Here is a 24,294-nt window from a genome sequence, read left to right on the forward strand (position 1 = left end):
AGTAATAGCCAGGGGGCGTTATACTGCAGTTTTTTGTTTGCTCTCAATTTTGACACGCCCTATTAAAGATTAATATCAGTTTGTACATGCTTTTTTCAAATTCTTTAACCCTTTAAGACCTATCATAGAACCAAGTCCGCCAGAGATTATCTTTATATTTTTACATGCTGTAGTGCCATTTTTGGGAGCATTTCAAGTTGCTATACATCAATACAACCATTATAGCCCAAACTTTGATTATATGCATGCATTAAGTGTATAATAACTACATAAATTGCAAAAAATAAATAAATAAACTAGAAAAAAATTGAAAATCATTTTCGGTTTTTTACATATATTTCTAGTTTAATTTAATTTCAGAGGTTTATTCCTCAAAACTGTAAATAGAAAAAAGTTGCACAAAATAGTTTCCAACAACAGGAAATTTGAGTGTCTTCATAGCTTTATTTTTGAGATACACCAATTTTTATATATTGCAGGAAAAACGAAGAAAAAAGTATTATAATGCAAATTTGCAAAACAACAGCATGTGCATCAAAATAAACTATTTCCAGCAGTGCAATTTGAGTTCTAAGCATCACAGAAACTATAAATAAAAGCATAAAATCAAACATGACTTTTAAAAACACCACAGATTTCTGCAAAAAATGGCGACACTTCCAGTTTCGGGCAGGTAATGGCGGACATGCGATAGTTTGCGCTGACGTCTGTTTCAGCTGCGCTGGCGTTTTTGCACTGATCATCACCTGCATTCATGTATATATCAATCTGCTTAGCACTTTTTAAATTCTATGTTTAGTTTTGTTTTTTGTTTTTTTTTAAGTGTTCGTCTTAAAGTGTGTTTTACATTAAGTACAGCAGCGATTTCCTAATATTGTATATCTGCTCAACCTTTAAAAATAAAAACTTTTCTAATTCTGATTCTGATAAGACATTACTAAGGGTTTTTGCTTAGGCAGCAGTCCTCCTTCTCTCCTGGATCACCATCATTCTTTGGGTGCCTTGCCAGTTTTGAAAATATCCAGCTGGAATAATCACACTTACTCAGGGCCGTATTGATGTGATGTTCTTCTGCTTCTCTGGCAGGGTCTGTGGGGATGGTGTTCGCTGTGTTGTAGCATCCTGATGATATCTGGTTTGTGGCATGGTTATTTTGTTAGCTTCAATCTAGTAGAAAATTTTCCAACTGGACATTTTCCAACTTGAAAATTTTCTACACAGTGTTGAGAATGTGTTTATAAAATACCAGTTAGGGAAAACCATGATAATAGCGCGAGTTTAAGACAAGCAAGGGAAGAACACTCACTGTCAATAGGATTTCACAAGGAGGAGGTTGAACAAAATGTGCTCATTTGCAAAACATGCCGTAAAATTGTTGCCCCCAAACTATTGACGCAAAAGGTAGCAGTAATTTTTTTCCACTGCAAAATGAGGCTATTTTTAAACTCCACATGCGAACATCTTCCCACACACACCAAATTAAACATTAAATAAACCAGCTGTGATTCCTGTGACTGTTCTTTGTCAGTCGTTTTTATAGTCACTATCTAGAATTCTGTTTTAATTTTTTTTGTAATTTAAGGTCATCACATTTTTATTTTACTATTTTTATATGTCATATGCACAAAAGAGCACAGTTTTAATGTCAGGTTGTTATTTTGTCTTACTAATTATTGCTTGATGTTCTTTGTTATTACAGTGATCTTTTGTTTGTTTAAGGTCTGGATCTAGTTCTAGAATTTCAATTCAGTTTGATTTTTTGTATTCTGGGCTCAAATTGAGAGGGAAGGATTCATGGCAGCTAACTAAAACTATTTGTTTATTTGCAATCTCTTGTTGAAGACCATGAAAATAATATATTACTTTTAGTCAATTTGGGTTTTTTTTCTGTAATTGTACTTATATTTAATATTGTGGCATACTGGTTCTCATGGGTTGATAGAGCTGGTTCATTGCTATTTAATTTGATACATTTTGATATTTTTTTTATAAAACAAATTCCTTCCAAAAACTGACAGTAGGGTGAAAACACAATAAAATGTCTTTGTTCAGCAGGTCAATCAGCTAAATATAAACTGATATTTGGGGGCACTTAATTAACTCGTCACTTAATTAAACGACGAGTTATGACTTTCATTCAACCTTTATTACATTTGATATTTTTAGAACGTTTTTTACAGTTTTTTGTCATATTTACCATGAAGAAATATTTGTCATTGAAGATGTTTGCCACATTTAATCAGATTTGATTGATTAATTGACAAATCAACAACATTAATATCCACTTTATAAGATAAGATAAGATAAGATAAAACTTTATTAATCCCTCGGGTGGGTTCCTCTGGGAAATTCGGTTTCCGAAAAAGCACAGTACCGACAGAAGTTACAGAGTTACAGAATATTATATATATATATATATATATATATATATATATACACATATATAAATACAAAGATATATATAGATAAAATATACAAAGGGGATAAATAGAATAAATAGGAATAAAAATAAAAAATAAAAATACAAGTGAATTGCACATTTCAAGTATGGAGTCTATTGCACCGTTGACTATTAACAAAAAGTATTGCACAAAAGGTAATTGCACAGTGAAGTGAAGAGGCACTACAGCTTAGTTGTTCCCCCCTCCTTTGTCCTCTTGTTTCCCCTCCCTCTCCCCTCCAGAGAGGAGTTAAACAGTCTGATGGCGTGTGGGACAAAGGAGTTTTTAAGTCTGTTGGTTCTTGTCTTTGGGAGAAGCAACCTGTCACTGAACAGACTCTTCTGGTTGTTTATGGCCGTGTGCAGAGGATGCCCAGCATTGTCCATAATGTCCAGCAGTTTTTTTAGTGTTCTTTTCTCTGCCACTGTCATCAGAGTGTCCAGCTTCATGCCGACCACAGAGCTAGCTTTCCTGATCAGTTTTTCCAGCCTGGATGAGTCCTTCTTTGCTGTGCTGCTCCCCCAGCACACCTCCTCCCCCTCTATCTGAACCGGCAGTGGACCTGCTCTGGACCTCCCAAAGTCCACAACCAGTTCCTTAGTCTTTGAGGTGTTGCGTTGCAGGTGGTTTGTGTGACTCCATGCGACAAAGTTCCTCACCAGATTTCTGTACTCCTCTTCCTGATCATCCCAGATACACCCCATGATGGCTGTGTCATCTGCAAACTTTATGCATTCACCTGAAAGGAAGCTCCATCAGTGTTTAGCCCATCTTCTCAGTTCAAAAAGCTAAAAAATGCAAAAAGGTCTGATAAGTTACCTCAGTGCAGGGCTCTAGCCTAACTTTTTGCCACAGTTGCACTGGTGAGCCTAACTTTTTTTCTTAGCTGCACCAGCACAAAAGTTAGCTGCACCCAAATTTTTCAACCACATCACTTAACACCGCAGCTGTACATGTTTACTTTAAAAAATGCTGTCCATACAGACAATATTGATTTGTAAATGATTAATTAACAATCTTGTCAACACAAAGTTCTTTATTTGGAGCACATTTATACAAGAAAGCTACCTTACCATATTATTTGGACCATAAGGCGCACGCGATTATACGCGAATTAAGCAAAACCAAACAGTTGGGTTAAAATCAGGTGTTAGCCATTCAAGAATATTCCACTTCTTTGCTTTAATAATGTCCTTGGTTGCTTTGGTTGTATGTTTTGGGTCTTTGTCAAGGAAGTGTCAAGAGAAAATGAGCAGTGTAATTAAATCTTTAAAGATGATGAAGAAAAGGATCATTCATAACACAGCCAGCCTTTTTTCGTCCTGCCTTATGAGCAGCGTCACAAGTTGAACAAGTCTGTAAGTCATTTCTAGTAATCAAAACAACGTGTGGGTTTATTTATATAGGAGTGTTTCCGGAAACCTTCTGTACAGCATAAACTTAGGCATTATGATTCTTAAAACATCCTCATTCAGTTCACAGGAAAAGAAAAACACTTTGTAAAATCTCTGTGACTTTGAGTGGATCTGGATGAAAATTTCTACTGCAAGACAACAACAAAAGAAAAACTAAACAAAAAGAAAGAAATACTTTATCTTAAAAAATGCCAAACAATTCACATGGTTATATGGTCACCTGCAATGGATACTGGAAGAATTTATTTAAAACACACACATTGAAAAATCCTTTCCTATTCCTCTGATCTACAGCTGGACCCTATCATCTAAGCAAACGTAAGCACATTGTATTCCAATCATTGTTTTCTTGTACTCACACGTACCATTGATTCAAATCCACGCTCATGTGTCCAGATTGATTTCTGTACTAGAAATAGATCAGTGACATTTTCATTGGGAAACTACCAGGCTTTGTGACCTTCACTTCACCGGGCACTGACAGCGATTCAAACATCACCTGCAGAGGTGAAAATTTCACTCATTTTACCGTGTGTTTTTGGAAATTGAGTAATGTAAGTGCTGACAAAAATAGCACACACACACACACACACACAGATCTTTGTAGTTGACTATATTTATTTGTATTTAAACATTGTTCTTTTTTATGCATGAAACAGCATTTCAGACATCATAACAAATTTCAAACACTGACACAGGAGAACTATTTTGTAAAATACAATTTATACACCCAGGAGACTATAGACTATATTGAAGTGATGAAAACAGCTCTAAAAATCATCCATTCAATTTTAATTTTGGTGTCATTATTTTTTAATTATTTAATTGAATCAAAAGTAAAAACCTGCCTAAGTTGACTATTGTGGAGCGACGGGACTTCTGGTAATTGTTTTTGGACGGATCCAAAATGGAAAACTGCTGTTAGAACCCCCTTTGTTAGATTAGATCAGAATTTAGACTGTTTTCTCATACAAAGATTTGTTGTTTCATAACTCAACTCTCCCTCTCTCTGTGAAAAAGGTGCCCAGACATGTGTGTTTTAATTGATTGATTCTGGCTGGGTTGCAGAGGATCAAATACTTTTTTTACTCAATTAAATGCAAACTGATTTGTAACTTTTGCATAATGAGTCTTTTTTTTTCTTTATCTATTAAAATGAAACCGCCATACTTATTAAATGGCGGTTCATTTCTTTGTAAGTAGAAACGCACACACCCTTGTAACCTGTTTTCTGTCTTCCTGGTTTCTTTTTTTTTTCTTTTTTTTTTTTGCATATCTGTTCCACTTACATGTTCCAGATCATCAAATAAATTACAATACTAAACAAATAATATTAATCTGACTGAAAACAAATAGCATTTTTTTAGCAATTATATGTCGTGAACTAACCTCCAGATTTTTCTCTTGGTCTTCAGTGGCTGATGCAACAATACCCCTGAAGATGGACACACATTTTTACATGTAGGTCCATAAATGCTGACACAGAGAGAACTTATTTTCAAATTTTGGTTTGTACATTACAACAGTTATTTTTTAAATGAAACAATTCAGATTCAATTGAAGGACAGATTCTCAGCTTTGATTCAGTGGATTTAAAATCAAGAATAAAAATGTGAGGAACTAAAGCACTTTTTAACATGATTCATTCACTCTAGGGGTTCAAAAGTAATTGGACAAATTCAATAATTTAAAATAAAATGTTCATTTTCAATGAAAGCCTGAAGCCTTAAAATCATGGACATCACCAGACGCTGGGTTTCCTTCGTTGTAATACTCTGCCACGTCTTTGCTGTTTGTTTTGTTTTGTTTCTATGTTCATTGTGAAGGAAATGTCAAGAAAAAAATGAGTCATGTCATGTCATCTTTAATAATGAGGAAATAACTCGTCATAACTCGACAGACTTTTTTCTTCCTGCCTTATGAGCAGCGTCACAGGTTGAACAAGCCTCTATGTAAGTCATTTCTAGTAATCGAAACAATGTGTGGGTTTATTTTTATAGGAGTATTTCCAGAAACCTTGTGTACAGCATAAACTTAGGCATTATAATTCTTAAAACATCCTCATTCAGTTCACAGGAAAAGAAAAACACTTTGTAAAATCTCTGTGACTTTGAGTGGATCGGGATGAAAATTTCTGCTGCAAGACAACAACAAAAGAAAAACTAAACTAAACAAAAAGAAAGAAATACTTGATCTAATAAATAATATATTTTTAATTTATTAAATTAAGAGCTTAAAAGATTAATCAGTGTAATTAAAACCTTACACTGATCAAATTTGCATGCCAAATATCCTTGAGCAAGAGCATGTGATGGAAGCAGTTACATAGAAAATGTATAGCATGCTGGTATGGTAACTATGGCATAGTGGCAAGTTGCTGTGAGTGCTATGAGGAGAAAAGTGCCATATAAAAACAAACCCATTTACCCATCACTGTAATTTGAGAAACTCGAAACAGCAAAATATTTTCCATTTTCAAATTTAGATCATTTAGTTTCAAAATGTTGAATCATTGTCTTATAAATATATTGGAGAGAAAGATGCAATTCCCCTCAAATATAAAAAATGACGTAAAAGGAAAGTACTAAATTACTATTGAAGTAAAAGTATTTAAAGTGTGTATTCAGGTACAAGACTTAAGTAAATGTGTTTAGTTATATTCAACCAGTCCAACGAATACATGGAGCAACACAAGAAGAACACAGAGAGAGGTGAAGTGAGTGAAGTGGACCAGGTTTTCACCACTATCAATTTTACTGTTACCTGTGGTGGAGGTAGTGGTGGGGACAGCAGTGGGGACAGTGGTGGGGACAGCTGTAGGGAAAATGGTGGGTGTAGTAGGAAGGGCAGTGGTGGGCACAGTCGGATGGACAGTGGTGGGGAAAGCAGTAGAAGAAGCAGCAGTGGGGACAGCGGTGGGGACAGTAGGAATAGCAGTGGTGGGGTTACTAGAAGGGACAGTGGTAGGGACAATCGTGGGGACAGTGCTGGGGGCTGGAGTAGGGACAGTGGTGGGGACAATAGAAGGGACAATGCTGGGGACTTTAGGAATAGCAGTGGTGGGGTTACTAGAAGGGACAGTGGTAGGGACAATTGTGGAAACCGTGGAAGGGACAATGGGGGAAACAGCAGTAAGGGCAGTAGTGGGAACAGTAGGAAGTGCAGTGGTGGAAACAGTGGTGGGGACAGTTGAAGGGACAATAGGGGAAACAGCAGTAGGGTCAGTCCTGGGTAGAAAAGTAGAAGAAGCAGCAGGAATAGTAGAAGGGACATTGGTGGGGACAGTGGTTGGGATAGGAGTAGGGGAGGTGGTGTCGCTAGGAGTAGTGACAGTAGGTCGGGCAGTGGTGGATACAGTCGGATGGACAGTGGCGGGGAAAGCAGTAGGGACAGTGGTGGGCACAGCAGTGTGGACAGCAGTGGGGGCAGTAGTTGGGACAGTGGTGGGGACAGTAGAAGGGGAAGTTGTAAGGACAGCAGTAGGAACAATTGTGGGAACTGTGGTGGAGACAGTGGAAAGGACAATTGTGGAAACAGCAGTAGGGAATGTCATGGGGCCCGTAGAAGGGATTGTGCTGGGGGCTGGAGTAGGGACAGTGGTGGGGACAGTGGTGGGAAAAGCAGTAGGGAGAATGGTGGGAACAGTGGTGGGGACAGTAGAGGAGACAATAGGGGAAACAGCAGTAGAGTCGGTCGTGGGGGCAGAAGTAAAAGAAGCACTGGGGATAGTAGAAGACACAGTAGGAGGGACATTGGTGGGTACAGTGGCTGGGATAGGAGTAGGGGAGATGGTGGGGCTAGGAGTAGTGACAGTGGTGGTGCCAGCAGAAGGGACAGTGTTGGGGGAAGTGCTGGGGGCTGCAGTAGCAACAGTGGTGGGGACAGTAGAAGGGACAGTGGTGGGGAAAGCAGTAGGGAGAATGGTCGGAATAGTAGGAAGGGCAGTGGTGGGGACATTGGTGGACACAGTCAGATGGACAGTGGCGGGGGAAGCAGTAGGAAGAATGGTGAGAACAGTGGTGGGGTCAGTGGAGGAGACAATAGGGGAAACAGCAGTAGGGTCAGTCATGGGGACAGAAGTAGAAGAAGCAGTGGGGATAGTAGAAGGGAGAGCAGAAGGGACAGCAGGAGGGACAGTGGTGGGGACAGTGATTGGGATAGGAGTAGTAGAGATGGTGGGGCTAGTTGGGAAAGGAGTAGGGGAGATGGTGGGGCTAGGAGTAGAGACAGTGGTGGGGTCAGCAGTGGGGACAGTAGGGAAAGCAGTGGTGGGGTTACTAGAAGGGGCAGCGGTGGGGACAGTACAAGGTGCAGTTGAAAGGACAGCTGTAGGGACAATTGTGGGAATTGTGGTGGAGACAGTGGAAGGGACACTGGGGGAAACGGCAGTAGGGACAGTGCTGGGGACAGTGCTGGGGGCAGGAGTAGGGATAGTGGTGGGGAAGGTAGAAGGGACAGTGTTGGGGACAGCAGTAGAATAAGCAGCAGTAGGGTCAGTTGTGGGGATACTAGAAGGGACAGCAGTGGGGACACTAGAATGGACAGTAGTGTGGGCAGTAGTTGGGACAGTGGTGGGGACAGGAGTAGGGACTATTGTGGGAGCAGTGGTGGAAACAGTGGAAAGGAAAATGGAGGAAACAGCAGTAGGGACAGTGGTGGTGATGGCAGTAGAGACAGCGGTGGGGACAGCAGTAGTGACAGCTGTGGGGACAGGAAGAGTTGATGATCTTGGACAGGTGAAATAAAAGTTAGTGTCAGGGCCCAATGAGGTGAAGGTAACAAAGTTTGGTTGAGTGCCAGTGACGGTGTCCTTGATCCAATTTTGGTACTGTGACACACGAGTGAAGACTGTAGGTCTTGCACAGTCATCATTAAAAGTCACAACTCCACTCTGGAGCCATTTAAATCCTCTCTTTGTCATTAGTTGTCCCCCTAAGTCACCCTGTGAGAAAAGAAAGATCAAAGTTCTGAAGGCAGAGAAATACCTTTTAGTTACACCTGTTTCTTTGTTGATCCTGCTAAAGCATGAATATTATGAACACTAACCTAAAATGCAGTTTGCTTACCTCATTCTAAGCTATTATTTTATTTATGAGTCTGTAATTAACTTTAATAGTCACAAAGACAGTAACAAAATGAAACAGTCAGCCCACATCAAAATGAAAGGAGAGTCTCTAAGTAAGTGTGAACGATTTCTACAAGCTGCAACTGGATAGCTATCAAACCAATCACAAATATATTTTTGATTCGCTTATATGTTAAGAGGAGGCTTCTTCAAGGACAGAAAAAGCTAAACAGACACTGAAGCGCCTTACTAGTTCCCATTGAGAATTAATTTTAAAGCTTGTTTTTGTAGTTGACCTGTTGCACTAAGGCACTAAAGTGCATTTACGACTATGATGTCGCTGATAAAAATTTTCCCAGAAGTTTCGAAAAGATATTTTTTGTGTATCCAACTGTGCTGAAACTCGATTGAGTAATAATTCATCTTGGTTGAGTCGTGAAAGCTAACAGTCTATAATATCAGTAAGGTTGATAAAATAACAGAAAAAACAATAATCCAATATGAAAGTAACACATAATTCTCCCAGCACTAATCAAGGAGTGACATTATACATGAATCTTCGGGATCACCTGACATGAATCCTTCTCTCCAGCGCTGAGCCCAGCACAGATCATATTCTCCATGATCACTTTGTCACCTTCATAGTAGCACTGACACTCATTGTTTCCCACTACTGGTACATTTACTTCACGCAGGATGTTCAGGAAGGAATCGTTAACGAATTGTAAAAAGAAATAGAAGAGCTTTAAAAAAAAAAAACCTGTACATTCCTAGAAAATTAAAGAATATTTTATATACTTACCATTTTCACATAAATCAGTAATCCAGCTGCTTGTCCCACTGTGGAAAGTGCTTTTTGCTGAGGCTAAGCAGACTGGCTGAATGTAGTCTGTGAAAGTCACAGGAACTGACAGCTTCAGAAGACAAATGTCGTTCTCATGTGTGTTGTTGTTGAATTCGGGATGGCAGATGATGTCTTCCAATGTTTGAGACATTTTGCTGGAGCTTAAATCTGACTGGTTGTGGCAGCCGAGATGGACCTCTGTCAGGTTACTAAATTTAAAAATTGTGAAAAAGAATGGTTTGTTGTTTTTTTCTTTTCTATTAGCTTGATTTGGCCAAGATCACATTTCAAACCAGGTACTGTTAATGTGATCTTTAAATGGACACATTAGTGATTTATTTTGCGAAAATGGAATCATTACTTTCAAAGCTCTTTTTTCTCTTTGTGTGTGTGTTTCTGTGTTTGGGGTTAATTATTGGCAGGGATAATGATTTAAAGATATCTGTGATATTTACTATTATTATTATTATTATTATTATTATTATTATTATTATTAACAAACAGCTAGGCTAGCCTTTCCCCATTGTATGTCTTTATGCTAAACATTTTGGACAGCAGTTACTCAGGGTCCAACGATTCTTGTTGCCCTAAAATAATGTTTCTGGAAATATATTTCTGTAGAGTGAATTTTTTAAGATATTAAAAACTCCTGACCTTCAGAAAATAAGTAGAATGATAACCTGTAAATCTTAACCTCTTAAGCCCCAAGCCTACCTGATCTCCTGCCTTTTGCCCCAGTATCAGGGGGCGTTGGAGCTTAAGAGGTTAAGCTAGATGTAAACCGAGGAGTAATGGTCATTTGCAACATCATCACACAGAAATTTAAATTGGCAACAGTGACTTACTGTGATATGCAGGAAGCAGCTGTCAGCACCCACTGGTTGGTGATTAAGGACCCCCCACACCGAAACTCTCCATTGTGGCTTATAGTGACCTGCCAGGGCCAACTTTCTGTGCTTTCCACAGCCCTGCCGCATGCTGGCAAAACAAAAGATCACAGCTAACTGTAAAAACTACTTTTCCATGTCACAAGGGGTCGCCACAGTGGGTAGCTCGTCATGTTTTGTTTAGCTGAGTTTTATGCTGAATGTCCCTCCTGATGAAAACCCAAAGGGGATAAATCATAGATAACTGTAATAGGCCCATTTCACTCTAGTCATTGGTCATGTTGTACACAAACACTGACATCACCACAGCTCCTTTCTAATGATAGAAGCAATGAGGGTGTGTTCCTGCAGCAACGTGGGCTGAATGAGGAGCCTCTAGCGCTGTCCCACAGTTTAAATATCTGCAAACCAGATTAGCATCATTTAAGTTCCAGCTGTCATCAAAGGCTGTTCCCCAGATGTTATTGTGATAAATTTCTACTCTGCTCCAGCTAATCTGATTTGACCTTTTAAGCACAAGTCACAAGACAAACTACTTTTTTAATATATGTAACTTACATTAAATATACACATACATATAACTTCAAGCAGTAGGTGCAGTGACTCCCAAGCTTTGCAAGTGGCTCCAGCTGATCCCAGAAACAACATCGGAGATCTATGTGGCTCTATGTGAAGGACAGACCTTCCACATATATGTCTGACACTAAAGACACCATGAGGAAATTGTTCTCTATCTAAAAGTTGTCTCACCTGAACAAATGACACTAACGTCGTAGTGATGTTCACTGTAGTAGTTTCCCCATCCAGAGTGTTGACATTCAGTTAGAGAACTTTCATTTCCTGAACAGGTCACATCACCAAGCCAAATCTGTCCAGTTCCTTCACCAAAGTAAGCAAGTCGTGAAGCCTCTAGTGCCGACCCACAGTTTATCTGTCTGCAAACCACATCAGCATTGTTTAGGTCCCAGTTAAAATCAGAGACTGTTCCCCAGATGTTATTGTGATAAACTTCTACTCTGCCAGAGCATCGAGTCGATCCAAAGCCAGCTAATCTGATCAGATCTATCAGGCAAAGGACATAACAAAATTTTGATATGTTAATTTTATTATAAAGGAAAGATTTCTCATTTGACACACACGAATAGGCTGATCTATAATGTCTTGAATATTTAACAGTTTTCTCACCTGAACAGATGACACCAGCATCCTGACCATGTCCACATCTGTGTGATCCAAATCCACTGTGTTGACACTTAGTGAGAGAAGTTTCAGTACCTGAACAGCCCACATTATCAAGCCAAATCTGTCCAGTTCCTGCACCAAAGTGAGCTGAATGAGGAGCTTCCAGTGCTGTCCCACAGTTTAACTGTCTGCAAACCACCTCTGCATCATGTAAGTCCCAGCCATTATCACAAACCGTTCCCCGTATGTTATTGTGATAAATTTCTACTCTCCCAGAGCATCGACTCGATCCAGATCCAGTCAAGATCATTGGCACAGCTGAAAACAAAACACAAAGATAAGGTTGGGATAGTTCATACAATACTTTTAATGTCCAAGCACAGTGTAAAGTCTAATTGTTGAATGTTGTCATTGTGCTTCTTAAATTTGTAAGGTCTGAGTTCAATCTATAGGATCAAGACATTCCTTTGTCTCGGACCACTGGCTGGAGAAACTTTTATTGCAGATACATTCTATCTGGAAGATCTGTTTCTTGTGATGTTGCTTCCTGCTTTTATGATTCTTTTGGTGAGCAGGAAGTCATGCATACAGAGACACATGCACACATAGAGACACACATTCTCACACACTCACTCAAACACACACGCACACACACACATTCTCACATGCATACAGATGTTTACACATACACACACATAGTGTGTTGTCTTAGAACCATGTGGGAGGTGCTTTGCTGCGATGTGTATTATGTGAACTGTTTTCCCAATAAAAGGCAGCAAGCGGAGGCCGTCGTTGGGGTCATTTTGCGGTAGGATTCAGAGTGCTTTCTGAGACACCGGCTGGGGCCTCCCTTGCTAGCAAGTAAAAGATGTTCATCTTGTTTTTGTCGTTAATGAGAATAAGTCTCTAGACTAGCGAGGCTTGTGGAAACACAGACCCAACACACAGTTACCCCTGTTTACAATATTATTTTGAATGAGATAACACTGACGGTTAAAACAGATGGATTAACAAGCTCCATGTATTTGCTGGGCTCGGTGTCTTTCCTCTGGGTTAGACCACATGTTAGCTCTCTGCCAGGCTGCTCTCTGCTCTGTTCCGGATCTTCAGGGTATATTGGGCACTTCAGACCATTAGGAAGACAGACCAGCTGGTGTCTACTTCCCTGAGGTGTTGGGCAGATCCTTGTCTCTAGTATCATCCCATTTCTTCCATGTCACTTTACTCCGATTTGTCTGGATTTTCTTGTTTGTTTGTTTGTTTGTTTGCTTGTTTGTTTGTTTTTAAACTCCAGCGCACCTCTTGTGTGGCAGCCTGTTACAGAAGCTCTATTCATTTCTGTGTCCTTCCTAAAACTTCCCCTTCTCCCTAAACAACCAAGTGCCACATGTTACTATATCATTTTTTGGATTGGCTGACATGGTAAACTTTAACACCAATAGGGAAGTGGTGTTTTTTCTTTTTCTTTTTTCAATTGCAAGCGGAGAGTGTTTGTTAGCGCCGTCTGTAGAAAACGCAGTTTTTACAGTTCTTCCCGCTGTAAACACCACTGTTTTGTTCAGAAAAAACCATTGCGTGTATTTTTTATCATAACTCTGGTTTTATGTGGCCCATCGACACAATTCAAAAACTGGTATATAGTCTGAAGTCCGCACTTTCGACCCAAGTTGAAATGGAGACTCAGAGTCGCTACATCTTGTAGCTGTGTTGTCTGAAATTGGTCATGTGATTTTTAGGCGCCGGTGCGTCCCTCGACCCCAGAGGGTTAAGAACTGTTTTGAGTCCACTGTTTGGGAGATGCTCTGTGACGACCACTGGGAGGACATTGACAGCCTTGTGACCTGCATTATGGATTACATTAACTTATGCATGGATAACACCGTACCCACTGTGCAATGCTTTTCCAAACACAAACCTTGGATCACCAGAGAAATAAAAGCCGTTCTCAAGCAGAAGAGGAGGGCCTTCACTTTTGAAGACAAAGAGCAATGGAAAAAGGAATAGAGAGAGCTAAAAGGACTGATCAGGAATGGGAAGGACAGCTACAGGCAGAAGATGGAGAACCAGCTTCAGTAGAACGATGTTAGCAAATTCTGGAGAGGCCTTAGAACCATCTTGCGCCACAAATAATATAACTCTGCCTGGGGGGGGGGGGGGGGGGGGCGCCGCCACAGTAGCCAATACACATCCAGCACACGGCTCCAGCTTGTCTCTCTCAACCATCCAGGTTACAAGAGAACTGAGCAGGATTAAAGCCAATACCCTAATGAGCTCATCGCTGGACCCGCTTCAGTTTGCCCATCAGCCTGGAATTGGAGTAGATGATGCCATCATTCATCTCCTACATCATTCCCTTTCTCACCTGGAGACCGCTGGGAGCACTGTGAAAATCCTGTTCTCTGATTTCTCCAGTGCCTTCAACACCATTCTTCCCACATTCATGAAGGAGAATCTGGAGAACACAGGAGTGGACCATCACCTCGCATACTAGACTACCTCACCGACCGACCACAGTATGTGAGAACTCAGGACTGGGTCATCAGCAGTACGGGGGCCCCACGGGAAACGGTTCTGGCTCTGTTCCTCTTTACCATCTACACTGTAGACTTCTCTCACAACTTCACTCAGTGCTTCCTGCAGAAGTTCTCTGATGACTTTGCAATAGTCAGCCTCATCACTGATGGGCAATACAAGGATTACAGAGAACTGACCCAAGGCTTTGTGGACTGGTGCCAGCAGAACTACCTCCAGATCAACACTGAAAAAAACCAAGGAGCTGGTGGTAGACTTCTGCAGGCACAAACATCCTCCACTATACTAAACACAAAGGTATGGACATTGAGGCTGTGGTCAGCTACAGGTACCTTGGGTTCATCTGTAACAATAACTGGACTGGACTCATGATTCAGATGCTCTCTACAGGAAAGGGCAGAGCAGGCTGTACCTGCTGCAGAGACTCAGGTCTTTTGGAGTGAAGGGCTCACTCCTGAAGACCTTCTATGACTCTGTGTTGGCCTTGGCCATGTTTTATCGTGTGATCTGCTGGGGCGGCACCATCTCAGCTGGAGACAGAAAGAGACTGAACAGGCTGATCCGGAGGGCCAGCTCAGTTCTAGGATGCCCTCTGGACCCAGTGGAGGTGGCGAGTGAGAGGAGAATGGTGGCTAAGCTGCCATCCCTGTTGGATAACATCTCCCACCCCATGCAGGAGACTTTGACAGCACTGAGTAGCTCCTTCAGGGTCAGGCTGTTGCACCCACGGTGTGGGACAGAGAGACTCCGCAGGTCTTTCCTTCCTACTGCTGTCGGACTCCACAACAAGAGACTTTACAGATTACCACATATGCACAGACAGACATACACACACACGTGCAATACCACTGAGTGTAATTTTTCTGACATCATATTATTCTGTTGTATATAGTATTTTATTCTATTGTATTGTCATGGTGAGTGCTGTGTAACAGGCAGGAGGTAGGGCCCAAATGTAGGACTCAGAAATTGAGTGTTTAACTAAAGGAGGCAGCTTTATTGCTGGAGAACATACAAACATGAAATACCAGGGAACTAAACTAAAAACATAAATCTCCAACTAAAAAACTGAGAAACTAGAAAACAAACCAAGAAACAGCAAGCTAGAATATTACTAGAAACACGGAGGCAAAACACAGCACGGTGAGGGAATGACATGAAACAGTGCAAGGAAAACACAGGGCTTAAATAAACACTATAGTAATCAGGGAATGGGAGACAGGAGGGAAACACAGCTGGGAGAAATCAGACTTAATGAGACAAGGGAAGTAAAACCAGAAACACTGACATAAGACACAGACTTCCAAAGTAAAACAGGAAACACACAACAGGCACAGAGGCATGGACTTGACACTGAGCAAAGGGAACACGGAAACAAAACCTGGGAACAAAGAATAAAGGACTAGAGCTAGAAATACAAAACAGAAAGCAAAACACTTTTAGTCAAAACATGAGGAAATAAAAGTACAATACTCAAAAAACTGGGTCACCAACCTAGGACCATGAGATTTATATAGTAAGTTATTCTTTTTATCTTATTATAGTTTATGGTTTTTCCTCATTTTTACTGCTGTAACTTTGCACTGTCCATTTTCTGGTGTAACACAACAAATTTCCCATGTGTGGGACTAATAAAAGTTTATCTCTTATCTATCGTTTCCATCTCCTTCTCAGGCTTGGCCTTCACATTGGGCAGAACCCAGATCTGTTGTCTAGGGCATCGTGCCATAGACTCTAGGAGTGTCTAAAAGTGTTATACTGTACATAACTGAGTGAAGAGAGAGCCTCGATGTGAAAGCAAATGTATGGTTACTTTGTAATCTTGGTTCTCTGAGTGAGAGACTATCTCTCCAGCTTTGAGGTGAGCAAGCTTAGAGAAGGAGCTGAGTGTGAACTCGCAACCACGAGAACAGGCCAGACAGCCATAGCAGCTGGAGAACTCTTGCTCGCTGGCCTGTTAGTGTCAGATCACAGCGAGGTCCAACTGAGCGCGTAAACCTGCAACTAGTGGACAATACGCCAGAGGGATCACAGTCTGCAATAGTGAGCTCCTGGAATTGTTTGAACAGGATGCTTTGTGTACAACTGGGAAGCCAATGAGTGAAAATGGCAATGCAAGGGTTAGCAGAAACTTAGCAGGGAGCCACAGCAAAGAACCACTGGCAGCATAAACCCACAAGACTGCAGCCAGCATTAAACTCACTGCAGTTTTTCTGTTTAAAAAAAACCCCCAAAAAAACATTTTTATCAGGGGTAACAGAAATTCTGGGAGGGTGCTCTCCCCACAATATTAAACAGGTACACACTGTCACCACACGGTACCACACAAAGTACACAACACATTCCCTGTACATATGGAATATATAATGTAGTGGAGGGATTTGAAATGCGATAGAGAACTGCATTGTCTCTCTCTCTCCAATGTGCATTTGAAAATTAAAAAAAAATGGTTAAAATTGTTTCTTTCATTTTTTTAAGCCCCTAAATTAATCTATGTCTCTCTGAATCGCAACTGCATTTACAGAGAATGATGGAACACTTCGTTACCGAAATCCTACAGAGTATGGTTACTGTACAGCTTAATTTGACTCCTCACAATGAATGTAATCTAAAACACACCAATGAATGGATGAAAAAGCTCTAAAACAGAAAAGTTACATTTACATGGCATTACTTGACATTGAGTAGATAATCCAAATGTATCTCACCTGAACAAATGACACCAGCATCCTGACTGTGTTTACAGGTATTTGCTCCAAATCCACTGTGTTGACACTCAGTTAGAGAACCTTCTTTTCCTGAACAGCCCACATTATCAAGCCAAATCTGTCCAGTTCCTGCACCAAAGTGAGCTGATCGAGGAGCCTCTAATGCCGTCCCACAGTTTAGCTCTCTGCAGACAACTTCAGCATCATTTAAGTCCCAGCCATTATCACAGACTGTTCCCCAGATTTTATTGTGAAAACTTTCTACTCTGCCAGAGCATCGAGTTGATCCAGCTAATCTGATTGGACCTTTTGAGCATAAGTCACAAAAGAAACCATCATTTTGATATATGTGCCTTACACGTGCCTTGTTTTTTGTTTTGTTTTTAAATGTATGACACTGAGCAGACTATGAAGCAAATTGTTACATATCTAAAAGTGTTCTCATTTTGTCACCTGAACAGATTACACCAACATCGTAGTAATGTCCAGAGTAGTAGTTTCCCCATCCAGAGTGTTCACATTCAGTTAAAGAACTTTCATTTCCCGAACAGGTCACATCACTGAGCCAAATCTGTCCAGTTCCTTCACCAAAGTATGCAAGTTGAAGAGCATCTACTGCCGATCCACAGTTTATCTGTCTGCAAACCACATCAGCATCATTTAGGTCCCAGTTATAATCAGAGACTGTTCCCCAGATATTTTTATGATAAATTTCTACTCTGCCAGAGCATCGAGTCGATCCAGAGCCAGCCAATCTGATCAGATCTATTAAACATAAGGCATAAAAATATTTTGATATGTTCTTTACATTATATAGGAATGATTTTATATATGACACACAAGAACAGAATGACTTATGATGTTTTCAATATCTAACAGTTTTATTACCTGAACAGATGACACCAGCATCCTGACCTTGTCCATAGCTGTGTGATCCAAATCCACTGTGTTTACATTCAGTTAGAGAACTTTCAGTACCTGAACAGGCCACATTATCAAGCCAAATCTGTCCAGTTCCTGCACCAAAGTGAGCTGAATGAGGAACCGCTAGTGCCGTCCCACAGTTTAATTGTCTGCAAACCACCTCTGCATCATGTAAGTCCCAGCCACCATTAGAGACTCTTCCCCAGATGTTATTGTGATAAATTTCTACTCTGCCAGAGCATCGAGTTGATCCAGACCCAGCTAACCTGATAAGATCTATCAGACAAAGGGCATAACCATTATTTTATATGTTCATTACATTTTATAGGGGAGATTTCATTTGTGGCACACAAGAACAGAATGACTTATAATGTCTTCATTATCTAAATGTTTGCTCACCTGAACAGATCACACCAGCATTCCGGTCATATCCACATTTGTGTCTTCCAAATTCACTGTGTTGACACTCATTTAGAGAACTTTCGTTTCCTGAACAGTTGACATTATCAAGCCAAATCTGTTCAGTTTCTGCACGAAAGTGAGCTGATCGAAGAGCTTCTAGTGCCGTCCCACAGTTTAATTGTCTGCAAACCACCTCTGCATCATTTAAGTCCCAGTTATAATCAGAAACTGACATCCAGTTATTATTGTGATAAATTTCTACTCTTCCAGAGCATCGAGTCGATCCAGATCCAGTTAAAATGATTTTGGCTCCATCTAAAAAAACAAGAACAAAGAACATAAAAGAAATGTGGTGGATACAACATACCATGCTTTTCATACTGAATCATAGTTGCCCACACAGGAGTAAGAACCATAAGACACAAAACATAAAAAGAACGAAGAAAGCTTTCTCAAAGAAATGTTATTACACATTATCAGTTTGATAAGCGTATACATCGTTGCATTATTTTATGAAAAATATTGTACTGCTGATGGGAGAGCTGGGTTAGAGAAGAAAAAAAAGTAAAAAATAATGCTTGAAAATTACTCACAACTTAAAATTATTTACAGTAGGCTATAACACTACAGAAAATTTCTGCTCAAAAACATATACTCTTTTTTTGTTAAAACTCATTGCATCTTAGTGCTTAGTGTTAAAATTGCACGCTAATCTCAGGAAAATTACATAACACATGCATTGTAAATTTAGGAGTTATTGCATACTAAGTCACTAGCTCTATTATAGAATGCAACCGATGATGGTATTTAGTATTTTTCTCTTGTTGCTGTAGAGCTGACATCCGGAAACGTGTTCCAAAAAAAACATGAAAGTTAACGAAGATAGAGCTTTTGTTTGCTCACCGGGCAGCTTTGAAGCACAACCTGAAAAGCATAAATGAAAGACAAAAAAAGTTTAGTTCAGATATAGACATATCTTCATATCACACATAGTTATTTGGGCAGGACCTCTTAAAGTTGTATTGTTATGTGTACCCCAAGTATCTATTTAAAAGGGGTTAATACATTAACATACACACCCCACTTTTCAGTTATTTATTTGTAAAAAATGTTTGGAATCATGTATGATTTTCGTTCCACTTCTCAAGTGTACACCATTTTGTGTTGGTCTTTCACTTGGAATTCCAATCAAATTGATTCATGTTTGTGGCTGTAATGTGACAAAATGTGGAAAAGTTCAAGGGGGGCGAATACTTTTGCAAGCCACTGTAATAACTTTTGATGTTACAAAGCAGTATTTATAAAGAGAAAAAGCTCTCTTTATTTTAAAAAGGTAATTTCAAAAGAACTTGTATTACCACCTCCAGGTTCACTGTTCTAACACATATGCCACAACTATCACATCCTTGTTTTCGCTTCAGCCACTGCCCCAGTTGTGTTCTGCGTGGCCTGCCGGTACCTATCTTCTGTAGTCCCACAAGCTAATCAAGCCCCATAGGATTCCTTCTTCAGTCTAGTGACTCCCTTCACCTCTGGTGTCCACCATTTGGTTCGGGTATAACCACCACAACAGGCACCAACCACCTTGTGGTTGCAGCTCAGTGCTGCGACTTCGACAATGGAGATGCTGAACATTGAGTCCATTCTCACTTTTTTTTCTCATCACCTTGAAGCTGAGTGTACCACACCCTCTACTTTGGGGCAATTGCAAAATGATCACTGCATTATTTGACATCTTGATTCACCACAGTAATTTTGAAGGTGTCAACTGATCTCAGGTGGTCACAAGCTTGGTCTCAGTCATTGAAACAGATATATAGATGGCAGACAATTTGAAAGCTCATTGGACATGGTCATGGTAATTTTGGTTGTTCTGTGATGTTTTCCCTAGTACAAGTTTTTGTAGTGTATTAGGGTATTAATGCTGATTAATAACGCTGACAGCCCTAATACACTACATAAAGAGCATCAGTTTATTTTTCTTGGTGACACATAGTTTGGGTTTTTTTCTGGTCAGGTTACCAAGAGGCCATTTTCAATTGCAGGGTGCACTTCTACAAACAGATTGCATAGTCTAGTATGAGTTATTGTGATGTTTTAGCGATAGATGCAAGCCAATACTAACCAGTTTAGGTAACTTGGTTTTGAGCTTGTGGATTAAAATGTTATTTTAAGGCTCTTCTTTGTTAAATAAATATGTTCCTGTTGCTATAGTTCCTTATGACTCTTACATTTAAAAACATATTTGTTTTTTACATAGCTGTGATGTCTTTCTGAGGAACGTTATGGAATGTTTTTCAAGAGACGCACTTTAAACAGATGACTCATAAACTACAATAGTAGTTTTAAAAATACAGTTCATTGTTCAAAAATAGCTTTATTTTTGAATAAAGCTATTATTTTAGCTTATTGCTCTGATTGAAAAGAAAATGTATAGTACATACAGTGAGATCAACCTTAACTTAGTTTTATTTATTGAACACTAAATTGTTTGTGTGTATGTGTTTATATATGTATATACAGTAATTAGTTAGAAATTAAAATATACTTAGCATAAAATAATCTTGTCAATCTATCAAATGGTAGTCAAATACAATTAACATTAAAAAAAAACTTTCAATTTTACATAACCATTTAATTTCCAATAAACAGATGGTTTCTATAAATATTTGACAGGAGTGAAAGGCATAATAACAACATAAAAAATCATGTTCATGTTACGAAACAATTGTGAGCAGTAATAACATAAAACACTAAGGTTGACGATATACAAATTGCATGTAATGTTAATCTAGCAGGTTATTTTTTTTCAGTGTATTTGCTCAAGTATTACTGAAAGTGATCATTGTAAACATGAACACTGCAAAATATAACCTACACAGCTAGTCCGTTTTAAACTGAAATTTTAACCTTGTATAAATAAACTTTTAAGGAAAGAAAGACTGACAGAGTCAAACACAATGATATTTACAGAAGTCTTCAGGCTTGTGAAATGCAGATTTTAATTAGTGATTGAGTTTAATTAATTTGGTTTGTTAATGTTATAACATTGGATATTTATGACAATAATACAGTATCGGAAAAAATATTATACTATATAATATAGTTTACTATACAGTGTAGTTTACATTTGTGCCTATAATTATTCTTTTACATCTGCTCCAGAAAAACAAATGAGAATATGTAATGAGAAGAAACAATCTTTTTTTCTCACCTTTGAAAAAGAGTACGATCATCACACTGAACCAGCACACAAGCTGTTGGAGCGCCATTGCTAACTACAACTACAATCATTGTCTTAGACTTTAAAAGACAAAAGAATATGCTCAGCTTCTGTGATCACGTTTTACCGCAATCAACGCCTACACTACAGTAAAAGATAAAACCCGAAGAACCAGACGTCATACTTTATCTGAATGCAGTGAAGGAATGCATTTCCATGTCTAGACAACTTAGACACAGTTGGAAGGTAACCTGGTAAGCTATGATTGAGATTAAGAAGTCTTAAGAATAACATTTAATTAACTTTTTAGTACTATCTTTGTTCTGGTTCGCTATGGTAGTGGTTTTTGTTGTTATCATTCAGGTCTGCTTCTTATTCATTGGTAACTTTAAAGTCAATGAATAGTTAAGTTTCCAGGACTTCCGTGAGTTTCCCCCTACATCTAAATTTAGCCTCTTGCTTCTGATCTACTGGTGTATTTGTGGGCTGGCTGTTCCCGCTGCATGGGCCCGCCTCCAGGCAGAACTTCTGTTTTCTTAAGGCTGTAGCTGTCACACTTTGTTTCCTGAGCTACAAACAACCTTCAGGTTGAAGATTCAATCAGTTTTTTGGCAAAGTGACTTTTATTATATATCCTTTATTAATCTTTTATAAAAAACATCATTGACATTATTTTTTAAGAGAGTTCTGACAATGAGGGGAGCAGAAATTGCAACAAATTTAAATTATCTGTGAAGGTTCTCAGTCATCCAAGTCATTGTAATCTAAGGACATCGGAAAGAAAAGTGTCTGGATTTCTTTAAGTTGCTTGAAGACGTTTCACCTCTCATCTGAGAAGCTTCTTCAGTTCTAAGGTCAAATGGTGGAGAGTCCCAGATTTAAGCCCTATGGGAGTGTCCCCCAAGAGGGGCATGGGCCCCCTAATGATCCTCTACTTAATCACATGAGCCAAGGTGTGAAAACGGCTGTAGGTCACAATCAGTCAAATTTTTGGTTGAACTCATAGTGATGTAATTCCTGTCATGTAATTTCCAGAGGTCAAATTGCCCAGGAAGCAAGTGGGCGTTAAATGGCTTCTTTTACTCCTCTTTCAAACCATCTGTCTTCTCTGTCCAAAATGTGAATATTTTAATCCTCAAAAGAGTGACCTTTGTCCTTGCAGATGGACAGCTGAGTCTTGTCTCATGGAGGTGGCTCTTCTATGTTGTGCCATGCGTTTATGAAGTGGCTGTTTGATCTTTCCATTATAGAGGACTTAGCATTCCTCGCTACACTGTACAGCATTGTTAAGTTTGTGTTTAGGAGTTCTGTGACTGAACTAAACACTCCTAAACAAATTTAACAACAACGTATGTCCTTCCATTTTTTATTGCAATTTACATGTATGCACTCCTTTGTTACTTTACAGTATTAATACTGTGTACATACTTTTTCCAAACATATCTCACATATTCCTAATATGTGTTCTGTTATCAGATAGAAAAAGAGAATTAACACATTCCACTCTCATAGACAATAGCCAATTTTCTTGTGAAACTTGCTTCAAAATGAATTCTAAAAGCATAAATCTCAAATGTTCCAAAAGAATGGTGTAATCAGCACCAAATTGATATGTGCACTGAATTTAAGTAAACACTTTTTGGCTAAAATCACGCGACTGAAACTACGTAGAAACACAAAATAACACGGACGAACTGACAAGGAACACAGGCAGGCACACACTATAAATACAAACAAGGTAACGAGGGAATGACACACTAGAGGGGAACACAGCTGGACCTAATTAGACACGACGAGACACAGAACTTCAAAGTAAAACAGGAAGCTCACAAACTGTTTTACAAACACAAACTCAGAGACGCGGACAGAGCACAGGAGAACACTGGTAGGAATAATAAAACACTAAACACAAGAACCAAACCCTTAGAACTAATACAAATCAGAAGAAACTAGAAAATCATGACAATAAACTCAGAAATGCTGGGTCAGCGACCCAGGACCATGACAGTCTCATCCATCCAACTAGGGGGCGGGGTTAGCACTGTCACTCCAGCTTGACTAACATCTGATTCATTACTGTGCAAAGTAAGTCAAGACAGGTCAATCCTAGATAACTGATTGCTACAAACTGGTGAACTATGAACTATTTGTGTGCAAATAAGTATAACTACATATATGGGAATCAAACAGCTTCACTCTGCCATAGTCATGTTAAATCTATTAATTGTTTCTCTTACATCAGTGAGAACCATTTCATATCTGTGGTTTCCTTTGACTTCTCTATCATGAAGCAAAACTCTAAGATAAGTTAACCATTACTTTAATAACATCAGTGTGGATGTGAGTTGCTAACCCTTCATGACCTATTTAGCATTTGATTAAACAGGTGGTTTCATGAAGGACCCTGATCTACTGCTTCCAGTAAAGTGGTACCTCTCAGCCTCGTAGTAGATGCACCTGTGGTATGAATTTCAAAATCCTATGTTGTGTCGTTCTAAAGTTATTGCATTCACAAACGTGTGTGTCCACACACCCAACACATTGCCTACAATACTTCAGCAGCCTTTTCTGGCTCAGTGGCTCACAAACAAGCAAAAAAGCTATTTATTTTTATTTTTATATATATATATTTACTTCGCCTGAGCTCACTGTCTTTGTGACAGCTCTGCCT

The 24,294-nt window shown here is 39.4% G+C and overlaps 1 protein-coding gene across 1 annotated transcript; it reads right to left on the reverse strand.

The window, feature by feature from the left end:
- Positions 1-2,445: 2,445 nt before the first annotated feature.
- LOC146522402 (uncharacterized) lies at positions 2,446-22,086 on the reverse strand. The gene is made up of 12 exons (XM_085154046.1): positions 21,615-22,086; positions 19,304-19,324; positions 18,398-18,715; positions 17,963-18,274; positions 17,528-17,839; positions 17,075-17,380; positions 11,838-12,152; positions 11,403-11,714; positions 10,611-10,743; positions 9,724-9,974; positions 9,491-9,606; positions 2,446-8,798 (listed from the first exon to the last, which is right to left on the reverse strand). The coding sequence occupies exons 1-12, from the start codon at positions 21,670-21,672 to the stop codon at positions 6,507-6,509; spliced, it is 4,746 nt and encodes a 1,581-aa protein (XP_085010172.1). The 5' UTR covers positions 21,673-22,086; the 3' UTR covers positions 2,446-6,506.
- Positions 22,087-24,294: the final 2,208 nt, after the last annotated feature.

The sequence above is a fragment of the Neolamprologus multifasciatus genome, chromosome 3, assembly GCF_963576455.1.
Source record: "Neolamprologus multifasciatus chromosome 3, fNeoMul1.2, whole genome shotgun sequence".
Lineage (NCBI taxonomy): Eukaryota > Metazoa > Chordata > Actinopteri > Cichliformes > Cichlidae > Neolamprologus > Neolamprologus multifasciatus.

Excerpts from the sequence above, each read along its gene's own strand:
- LOC146522402 (XM_085154046.1), bottom strand. The coding sequence starts at position 21,672 with ATGGCGCTCCAACAGCTTGTGTGCTGGTTCAGTGTGATGATCGTACTC. Across the intron at positions 18,716-19,303 it reads TTGTGCTTCAAAGCTGCCCG|ATGGAGCCAAAATCATTTTA; the intron begins GTGAGCAAACAA and ends TTGTTTTTTTAG. Across the intron at positions 11,715-11,837 it reads TGCTGGTGTCATCTGTTCAG|ATCTGATCAGATTAGCTGGC; the intron begins GTGAGAAAACTG and ends TTTGCCTGATAG.